The sequence below is a fragment of the Lepidochelys olivacea genome, assembly GCF_965140295.1.
Source record: "Lepidochelys olivacea isolate rLepOli2 genome assembly, chromosome: 24".
NCBI classification, from domain to species: domain Eukaryota; kingdom Metazoa; phylum Chordata; order Testudines; family Cheloniidae; genus Lepidochelys; species Lepidochelys olivacea.
In genome coordinates this window covers 19,268,650-19,287,434 of record NC_140434.1, presented here as the reverse complement: position 1 = coordinate 19,287,434, position 18,785 = coordinate 19,268,650, and the positions used below count along the sequence as shown (strand labels likewise).

General features: G+C 47.7%; 1 protein-coding gene and 1 long non-coding RNA gene across 3 annotated transcripts in view; both read right to left on the bottom strand.

The window, feature by feature from the left end:
- The window catches only part of LOC311512780, a 72,373-nt gene extending 72,088 nt beyond the window's left edge, over nucleotides 1-285 (bottom strand). For both annotated transcript variants that reach the window (XR_014709561.1, XR_014709562.1), the window contains exon 1: nucleotides 71-285. This is a non-coding gene — a long non-coding RNA (uncharacterized lncRNA). The remainder of the gene's footprint in view (nucleotides 1-70) is intronic.
- A 5,600-nt stretch (nucleotides 286-5,885) lies between these two features.
- LOC311512628 (trypsin-2-like) lies at nucleotides 5,886-11,188 on the bottom strand. The gene is made up of 5 exons (XM_084613965.1): nucleotides 11,065-11,188; nucleotides 9,201-9,357; nucleotides 8,804-9,063; nucleotides 7,730-7,866; nucleotides 5,886-7,556 (listed from the first exon to the last, which is right to left on the bottom strand). The coding sequence occupies exons 1-5, from the start codon at nucleotides 11,111-11,113 to the stop codon at nucleotides 7,407-7,409; spliced, it is 753 nt and encodes a 250-aa protein (XP_084470091.1). The 5' UTR covers nucleotides 11,114-11,188; the 3' UTR covers nucleotides 5,886-7,406.
- Nucleotides 11,189-18,785: the final 7,597 nt, after the last annotated feature.

Genomic DNA, 18,785 nt, shown 5'->3' with positions numbered 1-18,785 from the left:
AAAGAAAGAAAGAAAGAAAGAAAGAAAGAAAGATGAGAGTTAAAATTGGTTAAAGGAATCAAATACATACAGTAATTGCAAAGTTCTTGGTTCAGGCTTGTAGCAGTGACGGAATAAACTGCTGGCTTAGGTCAAGTCTCTGGCTGATTCCAAATCATTGGAAGGTCCTCAGTCCATTGGTTAGAATGCTCCCATTAGTATAAATTCATAACCCAGGGGCTGGAGCAGGATAGAGGCAAAATGGAGGGGTTTCCAGGCCATTTATATCCTCTGCCATGTGGAGGGAAACACACTGTTTCAAAACAAAAACCTCAGCATTGCTAGTGGAGAATCACAGGTGACCAGATAGTGTTTTGAGTCACATGGACAAGTCACATGTTCATGCCCAGTTTTGCTCAGTCATTGCAGGAAACCATTACCTATACTTCAAGGATTTGGTTTTAAAGCAATTTCAAATTACATCTGAAACGTACAGAGTAAACTTTTGAACCCTTAAGAGAGGGCCTGGACTAAGTAATGTGGCTTATCTAAACCAGATGAAGGATCGGTTAGATAAATGGATCCAAGGAAGGGGTGTCACTAGCTTTAACGGAATGTGTGATTTGCTAGCTCAGGAGCAATTCCTGAATATGTCCAAGGAGAAAAAAAACAACAGACAGACAGAGAGAGCCTTTGTTTCTCCCCCCCTCCAGCTTTGAAAGTATCTTGTCTCTTCATTGGTCATTTTGGTCAGGTGCCAGTGAGGTTATCCTAGCTTCTTAACCCTTTACAGGTGAAAGGGCTTTTCCTCCGGCCAGGAGGGATTTTAAAGGTGTTTACCCTTCCCTTTATATTTATGACACGCCCCCCCAAATCACAGATAGGGTGAAACGCTGGCTGGGATTTCTTCCTGGAGCTCTAGGAAAAAACAGAGTGAATAAGACACATGCACCTCTAAATATACTACCAAGTATATAAAGACTAACAATATTTTCCACATCTCAAGGATGATTTTAACCAGTTGATTCTGTGAAACTTTCACGGGAGAGTGCATCAGCCACTTTGTTAGATGCTCCTGAGATGTGTTGGATGTTGAAATCAAAATCTTGGAGAGCTAAACTCCACCGAATAAGTTTTTTGTTATTTCCCGTGGCGGTATGAAGTCACTGTAGCGCAGTATGGTTGGTTTGCAGGTGGAAACGCCGTCCCCAAACATGTGGGCGTAGCTTTTCTGGGGCCCTTAGTACAGGGTCAGACATGAGTGTCGCTTTAAGCTGGTTAAAAGCCTTCTGACACTCTTCGGCCCACTGAACGGCATTTGGCTGTTTCTTTTTGGTTAGGTCTGTCAGTGCGGCGGCGATTTGGCTGTATTGCGGTACAAATCGTCTGTAATAACCAGCCAAGCCTAAGAAGGATTGCACCTGTTTCTTTGACTTTGGGACAGGCCACTTTTGTATAGCATCCACTTTGGCCTGTAGGGGGTTGATAGTTCTTTGACCCACCTGGTGTCCAAGGTAAATCACTCTGTTTAGGCCTATTTGACACTTCTTAGCCTTAACAGTTAGTCCTGCCTCCCTTATGCGCTCAAAGACTTTTTGTAGATGTTCCAGGTGTTCTGCCCAGGAAACCGAAAATATGGCCACATCGTCAAGGTAGGTGACTGCATCTCCTAATCATAGAATCATCATAGAATCATAGAATATCAGGGTTGGAAGGGCCCTCAGGAGGTCATCTAGTCCAACCCCCTGCTCAAAAGCAGGACCCATACCCAATTAAATCATCCCAGCCAGGGCTTTGTCAAGCCTGACCTTAAAAACTTCTAAGGAAGGAGATTCCACCACCTCCCTAGGCAATGCATTCCAGTGTTTCACCACCCTCCTAGTGAAAAAGTTTTTCCTAATATCCAACCTAAACCTCCCCCACTGCAACTTGAGACCATTACTCCTTGTCCTGTCCTCTTCCACCACTGAGAATAGTCTAGAACCATCCTCTCTGGAACTACCTCTCAGGTAGTTGAAAGCAGCTATCAAATCCCCCCTCATTCTTCTCTTCTGCAGACTAAACATCCCCAGTTCCCTCAGCATCTCCTCATAACTCATGTGTTCCAGACCCCTAATCATTTTTGTTGCCCTTCGTTGGACTCTCTCCAATTTATCCACATCCTTCTTGTAGTGTGGGGCCCAAAACTGGACACAGTACTCCAGATGAGGCCTCACCAATGTCGAATAGAGGGGGATGATCACGTCCCTCAATCTGCTCACTATGCCTCTACTTATACATCCCAAAATGCCATTGGCCTTCTTGGCAACAAGGGCACACTGCTGGCTCATATCCAGCTTCTCGTCCACTGTCACCCCTAGGTCCTTTTCCGCAGAACTGCTGCCTAGCCATTCGGTCCCTAGTCTGTAGCTGTGTATTGGGTTCTTCAGTCCTAAGTGCAGGACCCTGCACTTATCCTTATTGAACCTCATCAGATTTCTTTTGGCCCAATCCTCCAATTTGTCTAGGTCCCTCTGTATCCTATCCCTCCCCTCCAGCGTATCTACCACTCCTCCCAGTTTAGTATCATCCACAAATTTGCTGAGAGTGCAATCCACACCATCCTCCAGATCATTTATGAAGATATTGAACAAAACTGGCCCCAGGACCGACCCCTGGGGCACTCCACTTGACACCGGCTGCCAACTAGACATGGAGCCATTGATCACTACCCATTGAGCCTGACAATCTAGCCAACTTTCTACCCACCTTATAGTGCAAAACCTTATAGTATAATCCCACTAGGAGACCATCTACAAGTCTTTGGAAGGTGGTGGGTGCATTCCACAGCCCGAAAGGGAAGACATTAAATTCATACAGCCCGACATGTGTGGTGAAGGCTGACCTTTCCTTGGCAGATTCATCTAGCGGTACCTGCTAGTACCCCTTGGTTAAGTCCAAGGTAGAGAGGAACTGGGCCCGTCCCAGTTTCTCTAATAGTTCATCTGTGCGTGGCATTGGATAGTTGTCTGGGCGAGTTACAGCATTTAGCTTACGGTAGTCCACGCAAAAAGGTATCTCCCCATCTGGTTTGGGAACCAGAATCACTAGAGATGCCCATGCACTGCCAGAGGGGCGGATTACTCCCATCTGTAACATATCCTGGATCTTCCGTTCTATAGCAGTTTTAGCTTGAGGAGACACCCGGTAAGGTTGGACTTTAATTGGGTGAGCATTACCTGTGTCAATGGAGTGGTATGCCCATTCAGTCAGTCCTGGGGCAGCTGAGAATGTCGGCACGTAGCTAGTGCACAGCTCCTGGATCTGCTGTCGCTGCATATGCCCAAGAGTCATGGAGAGGTTCACCTCTTCCATGCCACTAGCACTTTTCCCTTCGTAGTAGACACCTTCAGGCCGCTCAGCATCGTCTCCTCCCTGGGCTGTAAATTGACAAACCTTTAATTCTCTGGAATAAAAGGGCTTTAGAGAATTACTATGGTACACCTTAGGCTTTCGGTTGGAGGTGGGGAATGCTATGAGACAATTAACAGCTCCCAGGCGCTCCTGGACCATGAATGGCCCTTCCCACAACGCTTCCGTTTTTGGACCTGGAGCGCCTTTAAGACCATGACCTGGTCCCCTACTTTGAAGGAACACTTTCTGGCATGTTTATCATACCAGGTTTTTTTTTCTTTTTGAGCATCCTGTAGGTTTTCTTTAGCAAGGGCTAGAGAGGTTCGGAGGGTGTTTTGTAGGTTGGTTACAAAGTCCAGAATGTTAGTTCCTGGAGAAGGTGTAAATCACTCCCGTTGCTGCTTCACCAACTGTAATGGCCCCTTAACCTCGTGGCCATATACAAGTTCAAATGGTGAAAACCCTAAACTGGGATGTGGTACAGCTCTGTAGGCAAAGAGCAACTGCTGCAACACTAGGTCCCAATCATTGGAGTGCTCATTTATGAATTTACATATCATGGCCCCCAAAGTTCCATTAAACTTCTCCACCATGCCATTTGTTTGATGGTGGTAAGGAGTGCAAACCAAGTGATTTACCCCATGAGCTTCCCAAAGGCTTTCCATAGTTCCTGCCAGGAAATTAATCCCTGCATCTGTGAGGATGTCAGAGGGCCAACCTACCCTGGCAAAAATGTCTGCTAGTGCCTGGCACACACTTTTAGCCCTGGTGTTGCTTAGAGCTACTGCTTCCGGCTATCGGGTGGCAAAATCCGTGAAAGTCAGTATGTACTGCTTTCCTCTGGGTGGTCTTTTTCGGAAAAGGACCCAGAATATCCACAGCTACTCTCTGAAATGGAACTTCAATGATGGGGAGTGGCTGGAGAGGGGCTTTGACCTGGTCTTGGGGTTTTCCCACTTTTTGGCATACCTCACAAGACTGGACATAGGTAAAAACATCCTTGCCCATTCCCTCCCAGTGGAATGACCTCCCCAACTGGTCTTTGGTCCTGTTCACCCCAGCATGGCTACTAGGATGATCGCGGGCTAAGCTCAAGAGCTTGACCCTGTACTTAGTTGGAACTACCAACTGTCTCTGAGGATGCCAGTCATAGAATCATAGAATCATAGAATAGTCTTCCTGGTGTCCACCAGAAAGAGTTTCCTTGTATAAAATTCCTCTTTCTACAACAAACATGGATCGATTAGAAGAGCTGAGAGGCGGTGCGTTGCTCCATGCCGCCGTCCAAGCTCTCTGGAGGCTTTCCTCTGCTTCCTGTTTGGTCTGGAACTGTTCCCTTGATGCTGGAGACATCAGTTCCTCATTGGATTGTGGACCGAAGCTTGGTCCCTCTGGAAGTGATGTAGGGGATGGGGCTGTTTCCGTTGACTGTGAACCGCTCTCCGTTGGGGCACTATGTTGGGGTTCAGGCTCCGGCTGAGCCTCTTGTGTAAGGTTATGGGCTGCTGCCGGTTCAGGTTCGGTGGGGCCGTCTGGTGTTGGGGTTGCAAGTACTGGATTCAGTGCGGTCAATGTGTCTGGTGCTAGTTGTTCCGCCGGTTCCAGTTCTGGCTCTGTCTGGGTCTCTGGGACTGGATCCACTACTGCTGTTGCAGACATTGGCCTGGGGTCCGGGTCCATCACCTCTGACCAGGTCCTGGTAGAAGTTGCCAGAACAGAGCTAGGCGTCACGGCTGGTTTAGCCTGGCTGCGGGTGACCATTCCCACCCTCTTGGCTAGCTTCACATGATTGGCCAAGTCTTCCCCCAACAGCATGGGGATAGGATAATCATCATAGACTGCAAAAGTCCACGTTCCTGCTCTGGCCCCAAAGCAGAGAAAAAAACTCCAACTGCTTCCAGTTGGAAACCTGCTTTCCAGCAGCCCAAAGGAAAAAAAATTCCCTTTTAAAATCTGTGTTTCTGGTACAAAAAATCTCAAATTGATCTCAAAATGATTTCAAGTTAATCCCACCACTCTGCCACCATGTCAAGGTTCCTTCCCCACTCTGAACCATAGGGTACAGATGTGGGGACCTGCATGAAAACCTCCTAAGCTTACTTTTACCAGCTTAGGTTAAACTTCCCCAAGGTACAAACTATTTTAGCTTTTGCCCTTGGACTTTCACTGTCACCACCAAACGTCTAACCGGGTTTATTATTGGGAAAGAGTCATTTGGAAACGTCTTTCCCCTCAAAATCCTCACCAAAACCTTGCCCCCCCTTCCTGGGGAAGGTTTGATAAAAATCCTCACCAATTTGCATAGGTGACCACAGACCCAAACCCTTGGATCTTAAGAACAATAAGAAAAGCATTCAGTGTCTTACAAGAAGAATTTTAATAGAAGAAAAAGTAAAAAGAATCACCTCTGTAAAATCAGGATGGTAAATACCTTACAGGGTAATTAGATTCAAAACATAGAGAATCCCTCTAGGCAAAACCTTAAGTTACAAAAAGACACAAAGACAGGAATATCCATTCCATTCAGCACAGTTTATTTCTCAGCCATTTAAAGAAATCATAATCTAACGCATACCTAGATAGATTACTTACTAAATTGTAAGACTCCATTCCTGTTCTGTCCCCAGCAAAAGCATCACACAGACAGACACAGACCCTTTGTTTTTCTCCCTCCTCCCAGCTTTGGAAAGTATCTTGTCTCCTTATTGGTCATTTTGGTCAAGTGCCAGCGAGGTTATCCTAGCCACTTAACCCTTTACAGGGGTGAAAGGGTTTTTCCTCTGGCCAGGAGGGATTTTAAAGGTGTTTACCCTTCCCTTTATATTTATGACAGAAGTTTACTTTTGTTGCTGGTTTGGTATATCCTATGGGGGAATAGCCACCAGTCTTGGGGTGTATCTGCCCTATTTCTCAGCAGTTCGTCCTGAATTTGGCATCCTCAGTTGTGACCCACTGAGGCATGGTCACACCCATTATGGCCATTCTTATGCTGTTGTTGTGACGGGTAGCCCCCCACCTTCCAGGGTGCTACCTGATATACTGGGATACATCTGAGCCCGCCTGTTCCACCAGCCTCGGCTCCCTCACCCTTTCCTGCTGAGCCAGGCCCTCAAGCCTCCTCCAGCACACACACAGGTAGGGACACACCCAGCTGCAGAAAGACACAGACACTGAAATCAGCTCTGCGTGGGAAGACTCAGCTCGGGAATTGCCTAGTACTCAAGTGCACACCCCCTCGGGAGTGTAAACCCAAAATTGTACTGTTGTGCACTGCACGGAAACACCCAACCCCACTATGTGCCTTTCCTGTGTTTCCACAATCTGTCTTGAAAGCCTTAATACTCTGATGGGGGCTGGCGGAGAGGAACTTAACTTCTGCCCAAATAAATTTGTTAGTCTCTAAGGTGCCACAAGGACCACTCTGAAACTTACCTCTCAGGGTATATGTGTGCAGTGTCTGGGGGTGGGGGTCGGCGCCTAGCACCCAGCCCCAGCACACTTTTAAACCCGTGCCCTTTACTACAGAAAGTGCAAACATGCGGCGCTGGGTGAGTTACTGATGTGACTGCGTGGCACTGAGTGTGCAGCGGGATCTGTGTCGTCAGGCCCTGGTGACCTTCTGTGCCTTCGGATCTGATTGCAGGTTCGGGGACTGTTTGAGAAGCACTGAATAAAAAGGGGGCACAAAGAGGGCAGAACATTTCCCTATAGTGCAGGAGTCGCTGGGAAAGATTCTCTGGCTTGTGCTGTTCCGGGGATCGGACTAGGTCTCTTCTGGCCTTAAAACGGCTAGTTGCTATGTTAATTATTATTAATTAGCTGAGCCTGTAATCGTCAGGACCCAGAGCACAACACAAACAGGAATAACTTGTGGGGTCAGCTGGATTTATTGCCACCTCTTGCACTCGCTCTGGCTATGCATTACAGTGGTAGTGCACCAACCCACACTGAGATGCCCTCCCTCTTCCCCTCGTCTGGGTCCAGTGGAGCGGTGGGAGCGTACATGTTCCCAGACGTGAAGCATTCTGTCTGAACTAGTTGGCAGCCATGGTACTCTCGATCCAGGGCAGCAGGGAGCAGACTTTGGTGTAGACACCGGGTTGGTCCTTCTGGGCACAGCCGATCCCCCAGGACACAATGCCCTGCAGCTCCCCGTTGCAGACCAGTGGACCACCAGAGTCTCCCTGTGTGTAAGTTGAGAGGAAGGAGATGCCAGCAAATTAAGAGACGGTTAAAGTCACCGTACCTCCCCAGTCCATTATACTGCATGCAGTCCCCAGGTCCTTCCCCCTGTTTGCTGGCAGGAGGGCTAGAGTCTCTCTAACAGCCTGACAGGGCCATGGCCATTAGCCCTCACCTGGCATGCATCCTTGCCTCCCTCCAGGTAGCCAGCGCACAGCATGGTGTTGGTGATCATCCCAGGGTAGGAGCCCTCACACTCTGCGTTGCTGAGGATGGGGATGTTGACGCACTGCAGGTTGTATGGGCTGAACACTGAAAGGTAGTGGGGAATTGTTAGCACTAGGCATTCTCCTCCTTCCCATGCTGCATCCTGGAGGGATAAAATCGCTATCCTGAACACTAGTCAGGGAGGCAGAATACTCTGAATGTGAAAGTGGGTGTGAGCGTGCCTGGATTCTCTCCCTGGCTCTGGGAGGGGAGTAGGGGCTAGTGGGTTAGAGCAGGGTGGGCGTGGGAGTCAGGACTCCTGGGTTTCCTCCCCAACTCTGGGAGGGTGTGGGGTCTAGTGGATTAGAGCGGGGGGGCCGGGAGCTGGGACTCCTGGGTCCTATCCTGGCTCTGAAGGAGGAATAGGGGCTAGTGGGTTAGAGTAGGGTGTGTGTGGAGCAGGGGAGTCAGGACTCCTGGGCTATTTCCACAGCTCTGGAGGAGCTCTGGCTTAGTTCCCCCTCTGTAAAATGGGGTTGGGCTCCCTGTGGGGTGGGGAAGGGGCACATGTGAGGATGGTTTAGTTACTGTTGGCAATACCCATCACCTTGTATCCGGCCTTTGTTTTCTCAGGTATGTGAACAAGTGCCTTGTGCTAACTCCATGCACCTGTCGCCGTTCGAGGCACCAGTTCACAGCCAGCCTCAGTGGACACTAACCTCTGGGCTGTGCCAGCTGGCCAGGTCCGGGCAGTGTCAATACAGGGTGGAGGGTGCACAGAGATGGGCTCAGAGCTCATCACTAGGGTTGTGGAAGGGGGCTCCAGTGCGGTTTGGCAGGCCAGGTCAGGGTGCCCCACTTGTATAAAATCCCTGTTTGCTGTACCTCCCCCCAACCCTGCCTCTCCGTGTCTGTGCTTGGACTAGGAGTTCTCTGGGCAGGGACGTCCACAAATGCCTGGCACATTGTGGGCCGTGTTATCAGCAGATGATGGTGTTGAGCAGCCTGGGAGCTCCTGAGACAGAGAGAGGGCTAAACTCACCACCGTCACTGAGGATATTGCCCCATCCCGACACCACACAGGAAGCGCCAGCAGCTGGGCAGGCGGTCGGCAGGGGAACGGGCTGGACGTAGGCGTCAGTCTGGACAGGGTGGGCCAACTTGATGAGCATGATGTCGTGGTCCATTGTCTGGTAGTCATAGCTGGGGTGCCACACGATGGTCTCAATGCGCATCAGGTGCTCGGTATGTTCAAAGACCTGGATGTTGTGGTCTCCCAGGATCACCTGCATGGAGTTGGGGCTGGGAAACAAACGGTGGCTCAGAGCCCCTCTGGACAGGCCCTACCAGCCCCTGTAATCTCAGCCTGCTCCCACCCCCCTGGTACTGCAATGAAGACACAGTGACACGCACACACAGACGCTGAGTTCCTCACTTACTAGTACCAGCAGTGGGCAGCTGACACCACCCACTGGTCCGTAATGAGGGATCCACCACAGAAATGGTACCCGACATTAAGGGAGACCTGCCAGGGCTGTGAATGGGGGGTGCACTCGTATCCCCCGACAATCTTGTCTCCTCCGTGTGGTGCAGCAGCTGTAGGGAGAAAGCGTTCACTGGATTACATGGGTGACATTTGTAATGAAGCTGCAATGCATGCAGCGGGGCTGGGAAAGCTCTGGACTCTTCTTCCTGTCCCCACTTAGGGTCTGACGAGCTGGTGATGGGCTCTGGTGCTGACCAGGGTGGATGCTCTTAGTGTGTTGGACATGAAAGAACAAGCCCCAGCCCTCAGGTATTTATAGGGGTGCTGTTATGGAAAGTTTATTCCTAATCTGCTTGCTGGGGATTTCTCCATGTGGGCAGCAGATGCAGCTTTCACATGAGCCACTGATAGGGCAATGAATAATGCCTTAAAATACAACTGACGTCTTTATTTCTGATTCTTAGCCAGATTGATTCTTCTAATACCAGACCCCTCAATATGCACCATAAGTGCAGTACAATGGCAGGCGTTCCAGAGACCTCTCTTAACAGCTGTCTTCAGGGAGTGGGATGGGACCTCAGTAGGGGGGCTCTCTCCTCTCACAGTCAGTGCTGATACTAATGCCCCAGTTCAGTGCTAGGGGGTGGTGGGAGCTCAATAGGGGGGCACTCTCTCCTCATGGAGCCGACCCCATTCCCCCACCCAGAGCTCAGGGGTGCTGTACTGCAGGGAGTAAGGTGGGTCTGAGTCGGGGACGCTCTCCCCTTGCGGCTAGGGCTGACCGCAGGACCCTGGCACGGCATTAGGGGGCGCTGTGCTACGGGAGGTACCATTTTGGTGCTGAGACACGTTGCGCTGGTTTTGTGCTTGCTAAAGTGCGAAAGTCACTGCTCTAGGCCAGCGGGTCTCAAACGGTGGGTTGGGATTCCAATGTGGGTTGCGACCCTATTTTAATGGGGTGGCCAGGGCTGGCTTAGACATGCTGGGGCCAAAGCCCAAGCACCACCGCCCAGGGCAAAAGCCTTCAGCCAAGGGCTGCAGGGCTCAGGTTACAAGCCCCCTGCCTGGGGCTGAAGCCCTTGGGATTCCATTCTGGCCCTCCCACCCAGGGCAGTGGGGCTCAGGCAGGCTCAGGCTTTGGTCCCCCCACCTCATGGGGCTGTGTAGTAATTTTTGTTGTCAGAAAGGGGTCATTGTGCCATGAAGTTTGAGAACCGCTGCTCTAGGCCATGCTATTTCCTTGCTTATGCTGTTTGCTTTCCTGTATCACTGCTGTTCTTGCGTAACTGAGTATGCAGATCTCAGTGTGGTTTCAGCTATCGCACAGAGAGATAGGGGCAAGAACCACACACAGACATCTCCTAGAAAGGTAGGGTGGAAAGGGACCTCGAGGTCATCTAGCCATGTAACTCTCAACCTTCCGAGACTCCTGTACCCCTGTCAGGGGTCTTATTTGCGTCTGATTTGTCTTGTGTGCCTCCCAGGTTTCACTACTTGCTTACAAAATCAGACATAAAAATGCAAAAGTGTCACAGCTCCCTGGTACTGAAAGATGGCCACTTTCTCATTTTTATCATATAAAATAAATCAGTTGGAATATAAATATTGTACTTGTTGTACCAATAAAATAAAAACCAGCAGGATCTTATTAAAAGGAAAAAGGCAAAATACCACATTTATTGTGAATACAGAAAGAATCATAGTAAGCAGTTAGTTATAGCTATAACATTCCATTCAATCTCAAATTTATTCTCACATTCATTCATACAAACACACACACACACACACAGGTTCTGCAAGGTTGTTATCATAGTTACCAGCCTTAGAGTTGCTCATGCCAAGCCACTGGCCAGGTGGCCTGGACATGAGGAGGGAGCAGGGCCTTGTCAGATGCTCATCTGATGCTCCTGGAAGTTGGTTTGCAGAATCAGACCCCAAAGTTCTCACTTTTTAGAGTCTATTTTTATAGGAATTTCTTCCTATGCCAGTCTATGGGAATTGCTTCATCATGCTGTTGCTGAATCAATCAGCAGATAGCACATTCCTGACGGCTCCAAGATGTTATCTTGTTCTTTGGTTCTCCCATTCTTGAGGCTGTTGGGTGGATTCCAGTCTGCCCTCCGGGGGCGGGAGGGGGGGCTCTGGTTATTTCCACTTGACGCCTTCTTCAGCCGATGGACACTGGATTCTTAGGCTGGCACCTCCCTGATCATTCAGTTATTATCCACACCAAGCATCCATCCACATACATCCTCTATCTCTATTTTAATGACAATTGTTAATACAACAAAAGGGCGGGAAGTCTCTGGGTGCTGTTTCTGTTGTTAGAGTATTGTTTTGAGTCTCTCTCTCTGTGAACTGCTTTGAGAACAGACTCTGTCTTAGAATGTACTAACACAGTTAGCAGCTTGCAAGTTTCACACATAGAGGGAGAGAAACAGCACCAAAAACCAAGAGACCTCTTAATTAGTAATACCCTGGAATTTGAACTATGGGGAATCAAACTCATTTGTGATTTTAATACAGAACTTCTTTAATATGATCCAACATACTCACATTTCAGTGTCTAATGTGGTTATATATGTAGCATCTGTATGGAATTGTCATTTGTGCTGACTTCACTAGTGCTTTATGTGTAGCCTGTTGTAATCTAGATGAGTTGATGTACCCCCTGGAAGACCTCTGGGGGTACCCACATTGATACAGGTACCCCTGGTTGAGAACGACTGAGCCAGGCCATCCCCCACGCTGGCAGGATTAAGCGTATCAAGATCTCCTTGGCAAATGTTTGTCCAGCCTGGTCTTAAAACCTCCGATGAAGCGGTTGGCTATTGCTTATCACCCTGATATTCTCTAGAGGCTTTCCAATGGATTTCCTAATCCTTGTTCCCCTGTCTGCCCAGATATTGAAGTTAGACTGACCTGAGTTGCTGAAGCGCTTCGTGTGCTCCTGGGATTGGTCAGAGGCTGGGGGGCGGCATCATTGGCTAAAAAAGCAACAGGAGAGTAGCCTTTGCTCAGAGAGGCCTAGCTCACAGCTTAGCTCCAGATCAGCCCAGCTAAGGCCACCAGGCTTTTCCACACATGCTATTGCACAGGGGCTCCCTCTGTTTACTGTGGTAGCCAGTTGTAATGATGCTGGTTCTGATGGGATCCAACTGAGAGTGCCAATGCAGGACAAATTGCGGGGAGGCATAGCTCAGTGGTTTGAGCATTGGCCTGCTGAACACAGGGTTGTGAGTTCAATCCTCAAGGGGGCCATTTAGGGATCTGGGCCAAAAACTGGGGATTGGTCCTGCTTTGAGCAGGGGGTTGGACTGGATGACCTCCTGAGGTCCCTTCCACCCCTGATATTCTATGATTCAAGCAGGGCAGTTACAGCCCAAGGCTGGGGTTTTTCCACCTCTAAGGCAAACCAAACCAGCCAAACAGAGCAGACTTTGGTCTCACCCCACTGGCTAACCACAAGTCACACAAGCAATTCCCTTCGACACTCCAGTTTCCCAGTATCCCCACCAGTGCCACTCATTATGGGGACAAATGGTGATGAAAACCTACACCCCAGTAAAAGAAAAAAGGTTCTCTCGATCCCAAAGACCCAAGCCCCAGACCCAGGTCAATATACAAATCAGATCTTACCCACAAATCACGCCAATCCTTTAGAATCTAAAGGTTTATTCATAAAAGTAAAAAGATATAGATGAGAGCAAGAATTGGTTAAATGGAATCAATTACATAACCGGGTCATGACCAGTAATGGCAAAGTTCTTGGTTCAGGCTTGCACCAGTGATGGAATAAACGGCAGGTTCAAATCAAGTCTCTGGAGTGCATCCACAACTGGGATGGGTCATCAGTCCTTTGTTTAGAGGTTCTGTTTGTAGCAAAGTCCCTCCAGAGGTAAGAAGCAGGATTGAAGACCAGATGGAGATAAGGCATCAGCCTTTTATCATCTTTTCCAGGTGTAAGAACACCTCTTTGTTCTTACTGTGGAAAATTACAGCAAAATGGAGTTTGGAGTCACATGGGCAAGTCCCTGCATACTTTGCTGAGTCACAAGGCCTATCTGCCTTCTCTCAGTGGGTCAGTGGTATAGCTGATGGTCCTTAATGGGCCATCCAGCAGGCTAGGCAGAGCTGACACCAACTTGTCTGGGGTGTCACTCAGAAGCATAGCATAAGTTTGAAATACAGACAGTATAGAGCCAATATTCATAACTTTAACTACAAAAATGATACACACATATAGACAGCATAATCCTAACCAGCAAACCAAAACCTTGTCTTAGATACCTTATTTGACCCCTTTTATACAAGATTTGGTGCCACTACAGGACCTTAGTTGCAACAATGTTCTATACGGTCCCAGATTATGTCAATAATGTCACACCCCCAAAGCAAAATTGATGCAGGAAGGGATGACACAAACATCACTGACTGCATCCCAAGAGCTCCCCATCCTTGGTTCTGTCTTACTACAGTTAGTATTGGGTTAGAAGCCGTACCAGTGTATAACAGAAATGGTTTATCAAAGTCATGTTCTATAACATGAATGAATCTCTTTACAAACTCAAGGTAAAACTTGGTGAGAACAATAGTGGATTGGATCTGCTCTTGCAGCGTAGTTCCTGTATGTCTCACGTGATCTTGCCAAGAGCTCAAGAACATAGCTACTTTATCCATACAAGCTCTGGCAAATGTTTGAAACCCAATTAACATCAAGTCAATGTAGACATTGATGTTGTCCATGGTATAGAAATCTTGGCATTTAGCCATGAAAGCAATTTGGTAGTGTGCCTTAGTTTCCCCTTTCATACAGCACATCAGTTCCAAGACTGTTCACAGGCATTAACTGTGCAACATCAGCATAACAAGGCCTTTTACATAAAGTGTGATCTTATGTATAGCTTTTAACATATTCAAGGGATTTTCCAAAAGATTGGGCACATTGCACATTTTTACAGTTTTTGGTAATAGCAACACATTAGTTACAAGAATTACCATTAGCAATAACAAGAAATTCATTGCAAGTGTCCATTTACAATCATTTTTGTCATGCCACACCTTTGGCTCAATACCATTGAGGTTTGGGCCTTTTAGGGTTAGCCTGTGGCTTCCCTTTGCAAAATTAAGGTCTCTCTTTCCTTCCTGTCCTGAAGGATCAAACCCTGATTTCTCTTGCTTAACAGAATTCACTGGCTGATTGGGTGTGCCGTCTATGCTAACAGCTATTAGCAAAAAGAAAAGGAGGACTTGTAGTACCTTAGAGACTAACAGATTTATTTGAGCATAAGCTTTTGTGAGCTACAGCTCACTTCATCAGATGCATGTAGTGGAGAATCTCCTTTCCGCTGCATGCATCCGATGAAGTGAGCTGAAGCTCACGAAAGCTCATGCTCAAATAAATGTGTTAGTCTCTAAGGTGCCACAAGTCCTCCTTTTCTTTTTGCGGATACAGACTAACAGGGCTGCTACTCTGAAACTAGCTATTAGCAAGTCTTCTCCCAGTCAGTCAAGTAATTTGCATTACCAGACAGGAGCCAGTTCACCAGTTTTCAGATCCTTAACTGCTACTGATTCCAAGGCTGGACTCTGTCTTAAAGAGATACCATCCATTTTCACTAACAACTGTTGTCCTTCCCTTACCAACCTCTGCTTCCACACAGAATTAGATGTTAAGTTCACTGAGAGACTACAAGTCATATCCAAAGTGTCTAGAGGTGAGAGTAGACCTGCCATCTACCCAGTCTTCCCTCTGAACCTGAGACACAGACTGTTCACTCACAGAATCTACAGGCTTGGCTACACTTGCACTTTGTACCACAATAAAGCCGCCCAGAGCGCTTTACCTTACTCCCCGTCCACATTGGCAAGGCACGTAGAGCGCTCGGATTCCATGGCTGGAGCGCTCCTGGTACTCCACCTCGGCGAGAGGGATAATGGCTGTTGCGTATTGGCTGAGACACCCCAGAGTCAGTGTGAAAGAGAAGTTACTGCGCTGTGATTGACCTCCATAAACGTCCCATAATCCCCTTAAACCAAGTGGTCACTCTTCCCTTTGTGGTGAAACCAATGCAGAAGTGCGTTTCAAAGCTCTGTTTCAGACAGTGGCTGCTTATCTGATCGGACAAACATTTACTGTTTGCTTTGAGTGAGTGAGTGAGAAGCGGGGAGGGGGGGGGGCTGAACTTACAAGACAGCGTGCTGACACCCTCTCAGCACACCAAAACCCACTCTCTCCCCCCCACACATTCACACAACACACTCCACCCCACCCCCCTCATTTGAAAAGCACATTGCAGCCACTTGAAAGCTGGGATAGCTGCCCATAATGCACCGCTCCCAATGCCACTGCAAGTGCTGCAAATGTGGTCATGCCAGTGCGCTTGAAACTGTTAGTGTGGACAGTCTGCAGCGCTTTCCCTACTGCGCTCTACGAAGGCTGGTTTAACCCAAAGCGTTCTACAGCTGCAAGTGTAGCCCCAGCCTATATGGAGACATTCCTCTCTCAACAACCTGTCTCCCCAACAAGCTGGCCAAACACAGCCACTTCGTCATAGGGCTGTTTAAATTCCTTAACAGCTTTTACTCCATCTGAGACCTTTTCAAAGCTATCCACACACTGGATCTTTCAAAAGGAAAGTCAGTGGATCCATTCACAACAGAAAATTTCTGGCTGTTAGGGACTGAAACTTCCTTGATTAAATCACTTTCACACCCTCCAGTTGCAGTAAACTGCTTGCAAAGATTACCATGAGGATTCCTTTCCTTAGGGGCTTTTCTGTGCAACAATTTACCCTTACCCTCTTCTGCCCTTACCCTCTTCACCTAGGGCTTGCTCGAAAGGAACACTTTCCTGAGCAAAAACAGACTCTTTCTGGGTCTCACATACATCCAGCATCACCGCTGGCTCATCAAGCGGATTCCTACACAATCCCCTTTCAGGCAAATTTATAGACTTCCTAGATAAAAGGTTATAAACATTCTCCTTCCCTTTGCCACACACAAGTTCAGGAATCTTTTTCTTCTTGCTACAAGTTTCCACACCATCAGTAGGTGACACAATCAAATAACCTTTATGCTCTCCTTGTGCCCTGGCTAGGATATCACCCTGATTAGACAGAGTTGCTACACCGATTCAGAGTAACTGCTGTGTTAGTCTGTATTTGCAAAAAGAAAAGGAGTACTTGTGGCACCTTAGAGACTAACCAATTTATTTGAGCATAAGCTTTCGTGAGCTACAGCTCACTTCATCACTGTAGCTCACGAAAGCTTATGCTCAAATAAATTGGTTAGTCTCTAAGGTGCCACAAGTACTCCTTTTCTTTTTGCGAATGCAGACAAACACGGCTGTTACTCTAAAAGGGGAAATAGGTTACCTTGCATAATGACTTGGCCACTCCCAGTCTCTATTCAAGCCTAAGTTAATTGTATCCAATTTGCAAATGAATTCCAATTCAACAGTTTCTCGCTGGAGTCTGGATTTGAAGTTTTTCTGTTGTAATATCGCAACTTTCATGTCTGTAATCGCGTGACCAGAGAGATTGAAGTGTTCTCCGACTGGTTTATGAATGTTATAATTCTTGACATCTGATTTGGGTCCATTTATTCTTTTACGTAGAGACTGTCCAGTTTGACCAATGTACATGACAGAGGGGCATTGCTGGCACACGATGGCATAGATCATGTTGGTGGATGTGCAGGTGAACGAGCCTCTGATCATGTGGCTGATGTTATTAGGCCCTGTGATGGTGTCCCCTGAATAGATATGTGGGCATAGTTGGCAACGGGCTTTGTTGCAAGGATAGGTTCCTGGGTTAGTGGTTCTGTTGTGTGGTATGTGGTTGCTGGTGAGTATTTGGTTCAGGTTGGGGGGCTGTCTGTTATGGGTAAGGACAAAGTCACAAAGTTCAGCCACCAGGTTAGCCGTGACATTATCGGGGATAGTGTTCTTGACGGCTTGTAGTCCATCTTTGTGTGGAATGTTGGTGTAGAGGGCTTCTACACCACGGCTAACCTGGTGGCTGAACTTTGTGACTTTGTCCGTACTCATAACTATTTTACATTTGGGGACAATGTATACCTTCAGATCAGCGGCACTGCTATGGGTACCCACATGGCCCCACAGTATGCCAACATTTTTATGGCTGACTTAGAACAACGCTTCCTCAGCTCTTGTCCCCTAACGCCCCTACTCTACTTGTGCTATATTGATGACATCTTCATCATCTGGACCCATGGAGAAGAAGCCCTTGAGGATTCCACCATGATTTCAACAATTTCCATCCCACCATCAACCTCAGCCTGGTCCAGTCCACACAAGAGATTCACTTCCTGGACACTACAGTGCTAATAAACGATGGTCACATAAACACCACCCTATACCGGAAATCTACTGACCGCTATTCCTACCTACATGCCTCCAGCTTTCACCCTGACCACACCACACGATCCATCGTCTACAGCCAAGCTCTGCGATACAACCGCATTTGCTCCAACCTCTCAGACAGAGACAAACACCTACAAGATCTCTATCAAGCATTCTTACAACTACAGTACCCACCTGCGGAAGTGAAGAAACAGATTGATAGAGCCAGAAGAGTTCCCAGAAGTCATCTACTACAGGACAGGCCTAACAAAGAAAATAACAGAACGCCACTAGCCGTCACCTTCAGCCCCCAACTAAAACCCCTCCAACGCATTATTAAGGATCTACAACCTATCCTGAAGGATGACCCAACACTCTCACAAATCTTGGGAGACAGGCCAGTCCTTGCCTACAGACAGCCCCCATCCTGAAGCAAATACTCACCAGCAACCACATACCACACAACAGAACCACTAACCCAGGAACCTATCCTTGCAACAAAGCCCGTTGCCAACTGTGCCCACATATCTATTCAGAGGACACCATCACAGGGCCTAATAACATCAGCCACACTATCAGAGGCTCATTCACCTGCACATCCACCAATGTGATCTATGCCATCATGTGCCAGCAATGCCCATCTGCCATGTACATTGGTCAAACTGGACAGTCTCTACATAAAAGAATAAATGGACCCAAATCAGATGTCAAGAATTATAACATTCATAAACCAGTCGGAGAACACTTCAATCTCTCTGGTCACGCGATTACAGACATGAAAGTTGCTATATTACAACAAAAAAACTTCAAATCCAGACTCCAGCGAGAAACTGTTGAATTGGAATTCATTTGCAAATTGGATACAATTAACCTAGGCTTGAATAGAGACTGGGAGTGGCTAAGTCATTATGCAAGGTAACCTATTTCCCCTTGTTTTTTCCTACCCCCCCCCCCAAGACGTTCTTGTTAAACCCTGCATTTGTGCTGGAAATGGCCCACCTTGATTATCATACACATTGTAAGGAGAGTGGTCACTTTAGATAAGCTATTACCAGCTGGAGAGTGGGTTTGTGGGAAGGTGGGGGGGTGAGAAAACCTGGATTTGTGCTGGAAATGGCCCAACTTGATTATCATACACATTGTAAGGAGAGTGATCACTTTAGATAAGCTATT